General features: G+C 36.8%; 1 protein-coding gene across 2 annotated transcripts; it reads right to left on the reverse strand.

Annotated features, from left to right (window-relative positions):
- Positions 1 to 1,244: 1,244 nt before the first annotated feature.
- On the reverse strand, positions 1,245 to 4,798 carry LOC124840150 (Restriction endonuclease, type II-like superfamily protein). Of its 2 annotated transcripts, none has more exons than XM_047316155.2 (2): positions 4,609 to 4,798; positions 1,245 to 2,470 (listed from the first exon to the last, which is right to left on the reverse strand). In XM_047316155.2, the coding sequence occupies exon 2, from the start codon at positions 2,440 to 2,442 to the stop codon at positions 1,486 to 1,488; it is 957 nt and encodes a 318-aa protein (XP_047172111.1). In that variant the 5' UTR covers positions 2,443 to 2,470; positions 4,609 to 4,798; the 3' UTR covers positions 1,245 to 1,485. The 2 variants fall into 2 exon arrangements, with proteins under 2 accessions (XP_047172111.1, XP_047172112.1); XM_047316156.2 differs by having other exon boundaries at positions 1,245 to 2,488.
- Positions 4,799 to 5,344: the final 546 nt, after the last annotated feature.

A 5,344-nucleotide genomic window follows, 5' to 3' on the forward strand; every position in this document is an offset into this window, starting at 1 on the left:
GAAGATAATTATAAATGGACGTTTAAGCCATGGGGGCACCATTTTGTCCTATATAGATTATCCTAGTCACTTACATTGAGATTATTACCAAACGGTATCAAAACCTAACATTTGTCAGGAGGGGAATATGATGATAGTATAGAATATATGGAAAGCGAGTATGAGAAAACAATCAGACGTAAATAATATATTGATATGTTTTAATGTTTACTTATAACATATATAAGTATATACAAGTAGACATTACTGTTAAAGTATACTTTAGTAGATTGAATTTTGTACACAAGATGAAAGTGTTATTTATTAAAAACAATTTTTATTTTTTTCTTTTGTGATAAAAGCAATAGATATGTTCAAGTCTTACTAAAATCGAACTAGGTTGTTAAAACTAGACCATCAAAAGTTAACTATTGAAAATAAACGACCACATCTAGTTTATAATCTATAATATATTTGAGAAAATTTAGATAAATGACTCATAGATGTCAATGATTTGTTTTCTTTCATCCAAATCAACAAGTATTTGGTTGAAAGGTCATTGAAGGTATTTCAGAGCATGTCTTAACTTTATTACCAAAAATAGAAAATACAATTTAATAAAAGCTATGACAAGAAACGAAGCTTTTACAAGATTTAATTATATTTTTTTGCTATTAGATAGAGCTAGAAAGGTTACACAGCAATGAATATCTAATCTAAAGAATGTATCTGATAACTTTTTTTTATTGAAAAGCTAAAGAGAGAAAAAAAAATGTTGAGGTGGGTGTAAAATAATTATGAGTGTTGAGAATTAAACCAGTGGCATAACGATCAAAATGCTAGTATGGTCAGAAAGAATGATGAAAATTATAATCATAGGATAATTATCCACATATCAGCTCTCACGTTAGATTTATAAAATATAAATAGATGCTGCTTTAAATATATCTGTTCTTAATTTTAGTCGTGTCAGTGTGGATTGAGTGCATGTGTTCCTTTTTCTAGTAGATAACCAAATCGAATTCTCAATCTTTTCACCAGTTTTTCTTGCACGGCTAATAATACCGACTTGACTTGGTCTTTTTGCCAAAAATCTTGTTCAACAAATGATGGTTTTTCTGCTTCTTCTCTCATGTGCATCTCAAGAAATGTCTATGTGAAATTAAATTCTGTTTAACAATATTTTACAGAGCTTAACAATAGTTACATCAATTATTTTTTCAAAAAGCATTTCCTTAAAAAAAAATTCACCCACTTAGTCCATCTGTAAAAAGAAATGAATGAAACAATAATCTAAAGAGATGTGTACAAATGTTGTTAAATTTGAAGAGCACTGTCTACAAATGGTGTTAGATTTATGACTGGGTGCCAAAGACGGTACCTGCAACTTCTCCCTCCAGTTTAGGCACCAAATCTGTCTCACAAAACAACCAACACATGAAAGGGAGTAAAAATGTTTCGATGCAAAATGAATCAATAGCTTAACGAATTACTTCTGAACTTGAATCAACTAAAAAATTCAATATGGCCTGCAAGTTCTCTGCATAACAGCTTTGTTTCACTAGCCAATTTTATGCTCTTTGCAATAGCTAATCCTGTCTTTTTGTGTGTAGATGCAGGCTTATATGATTTCACCTCTTCTTCACGTCCCAACAGTAGAACTTCCCTTGCTGGAACCACATTTTCCCACCAAAACTCACGTAGAATCTCATGTATCAAGTTCCAATACTCACGCTGCCTCAGCACACGAAATATAGTGCTTCCATTTGGCATCCAGCAATACAAATCAACCCACTCACAATCCATTATCTCCATCTGCCCTTGCACTTGAGGCATGTAGTAAAAAGGCATGCTTGACCAAGGCAAGCCAGCCTCAGGTTTGCCCTTGTTATAAGGGCACTTAACTTCTAATAGTCCAACTTGTGGAGAACACCTAAGAACCCCATCAGGGGACGCACCAAGCCAATCATAAGACTGCTTCGAATGAACTACAAACCCCATTGAGCTCACTTCATTACCTGTGATCTTTTTATATTGTTCTATAGCCACTGATTCATTGAGTGTTCCCCATTCCATGGCGCTATTCTTAGAAACTTCCATGATTTGTGCCTCTGATGCAAACACCTTCTCGTGCCACAGCTCACCGCGACGGCCCCCTTTCCAGAAACCTAACGCAGTGCTGAATGTGCTAGTAGTAAGCTTGTCCTTGCGAAGGGCAAACCATTCCTCTGACCGTTGGGGGACATTGGCTGCCGAAAGGTTCGAAGCCAATACTTGAAATTGAGAGGAGTGGACAATGATAGGGTCAACTGTAGATGTAATTGGTGAGGCACACGTGGAAAAAATTCTCAATACTCTTTTTGCACACTTTCTGTTGGGATATGGTGACACAAATGTTGTCCGGAGAACATCACTGAATCTAATCATACTGTAACAAGTTGTTGCTGACATTGTCATCTCCATTCATTCCAAATTTCTCAGGACAAGGTACCTGACAGAAAATAGGTGACTATAGGCAACAAGTGAGTAAAGTAAGTGAAAACATATTTCTGTAGGATAAACTTTCTCCGTAAACATTTGTAGAAGAAGAAAATAAAAAGTAAAATAAATTGAACTTCCCCAATAGTTAAAATCGTCAGAAGTGTCTCAAATTTTGGACAAGTTAACTGAGATAATGTTAAATATAGTGAAAATTATATTTAGGATTAATCTCCCTTGTGTTAAACACATATAGGATTCTCTATTTATAATAGAAGAAATATTATTTTTTTATATAAAAAATTTCTAACACTCCCCCTCAAGCTGGAGCATACAAATTGTATGAACCAAGCTTGAAATAACTAAACTAGGTTTTGAACTAGATGATTTTTCTTCAAGAGTGAGACAATAAACACTTCAACTTTAACTTCAAAAGTGTGAACCAAGCTTGTGAAACTTCAACTTCAAAAGTGTATGAAGGAGAGCAGTGGAGAAGGAGGCAATAAACACTTCAACTTCAGAAGTGGATGAAGGAGAGCAGCGGAGAAGGAGGCAATAAACACTTCAACTTCAGAAGTGGATGAAGGAGAGCAGCGGAGAAGGAGGCAATAAACACTTCAACTTCAGAAGTGGATGAAGGAGACGTAGCAGATCTGTGCGGCAAATACAATAAGAAAGGAAGAACAGCAATACAGAGGCGAAACCCTCTACAGCAATACAGAGGCGAAACCCTCTACAGCAATACAGAGGCGAAACCCTCTACAGCAATACAGAGGCGAAACCCTCTACAGCAATACAGAGGCGAAACCCTCTACAGCAATACAGAGGCGAAACCCTCTACAGCAATACAGAGGCGAAACCCTCTACAGCAATACAGAGGCGAAACCCTCTACAGCAATACAGAGGCGAAACCCTCTACAGCAATACAGAGGCGAAACCCTCTACAGCAATACAGAGGCGAAACCCTCTACAGCAATACAGAGGCGAAACCCTCTACAGCAATACAGAGGCGAAACCCTCTACAGCAATACAGAGGCGAAACCCTCTACAGCAATACAGAGGCGAAACCCTCTACAGCAAATTACGCAGAAAGAAGAAGGAGGTCCGAAGATGCAGAAGCATGCGGCAAGAAGAGGACAGATTTCGATGCCAGCAATGACTGCTCTGGAAGGTCTAAACAGAGAGAGGGAGGTCCGGTCATTCAGAGGAGGCAGTGGTTTCTAGGAGACTTGTCTCTGATTCTGGATATTTTTAGGGGCTACCGGCGACCATGACGATCGGCCGCCGACAGACAACAAAGACCACCGGAAGAGATCAGAAAACCTGCTCTGATACCATGTTAAATATAGTGAAAATTATATTTAGGATTAATCTCCCTTGTGTTAAACACACATAGGATTCTCTATTTATAATAGAAGAAATATGGGCTAAGCCCAAAATACAAATAATAAATAATAACAAACTAACTGAAAGATAAACTGAAAGATAAAAGATATAATATTTCTAACAGATAACCTCTGTAAAATTTGAAGTATATAATTTGATTTTAAACTGATTAGTGAAGTTTAAGTTTAATTTGTTTTATCTTTTCATAGTTTACAGGTCCAAACATGGCCCAAGTTCAAAATAGGAACAACATCGTCTGCTGGAAACACTATCCGCTGTTCTCAAACTCATACCACCACTCTCAGACACAGAACACAGCATAACACAATAGAAACGCCAAAATTTGCAACATAGAAGGAAACCCAAAGTCTGCTGAACTTAATGCACTATGGTTTTCCCAAAAAGAAAAATGTTTGCTAAAGTTGTCCTCGAAACCAAAGCACAAAAGAAAACATTGTTCTGATTTATAATTCAACAATCCAGATATAATTACACTCTCTAACCCACCTACCCAAACTGACTCACACAAATCTCCTAATTCGTTTAAAATCCTCAATCATAGAAAGCACGGGAAGCACGGCCATGATAGTGGTGAAAAAATTACTTCAGACCTCACTCTAAGAAGCACAATCAGATAATGGAAAACCTAAAAAGGTCATAGACGGAACGAACAAACGAAGATATATTTCTCACATGTAAACACAATCGAAAATGCCAGCCAGATTTCGAAGATGCTAAGGTAAACCTAATGCAAAACAAGAGTACCTGGGATCAATCGAAGTTAGAAATCCTAGGAACTATTTGCATAGGAATAGAGTAGAGTTGATTTGAGTTGAGTTCAGCTGCGAGCGACGGTAGCCATTAGGAGAAAATTAGATGAACGAACGACGTCTCAAACAACGGAATTACAGGAACGATAAGGTACTACACCAGCATCAGCCCACTAATACGTGGGTCTTACTCCCTTCACCTCCCCTTTATTATTTTTATTATTTTTTCCTTAATAAAATTTTATTATTTTTTTCTTAATAAAATTTTATTTTTAAGGTTATTATTCATAATCTATTTCACTGATAATCTATTCTAGTTTCGTACAAGTACATTTTAATATTATATTTTTTTCTCTCTTTCTTTCGTGCTACAAGTTACAAAGATTGGTGGTGGTGGAAAAAATTATCAAACAGTGGTGTAGTGTCCCTCTCGTAGTATAGTGATGCAATGTTGACATCCGTTGAAGAACTCCGTTTAAAGGTTACGTTTTTTATTTTAGGGTTTGTTTTATCAGGGGACATGTGTTGAAGGATGTCACCTTGGTTGATGTATACTTCCTCATGCTGGTTGATGCTCTGGACGTTCTCGATGTTCCTTTACACCATGGCGGCAATGGAAGCTTTCAAACAAAAAAAACTGAGAAGAAAAAAGAATGGAAGTGCGGGAAGTGGGGATGTGAAACGGAAATGGAGAAAAGAGAGGAGACTTCCATGGGTGGATTTGGAAAGTA

Source organism: Vigna umbellata, chromosome 1 (genome assembly GCF_029865625.1).
Source record: "Vigna umbellata cultivar VRB3 chromosome 1, Vumbellata_1.0, whole genome shotgun sequence".
NCBI lineage: Eukaryota > Viridiplantae > Streptophyta > Magnoliopsida > Fabales > Fabaceae > Vigna > Vigna umbellata.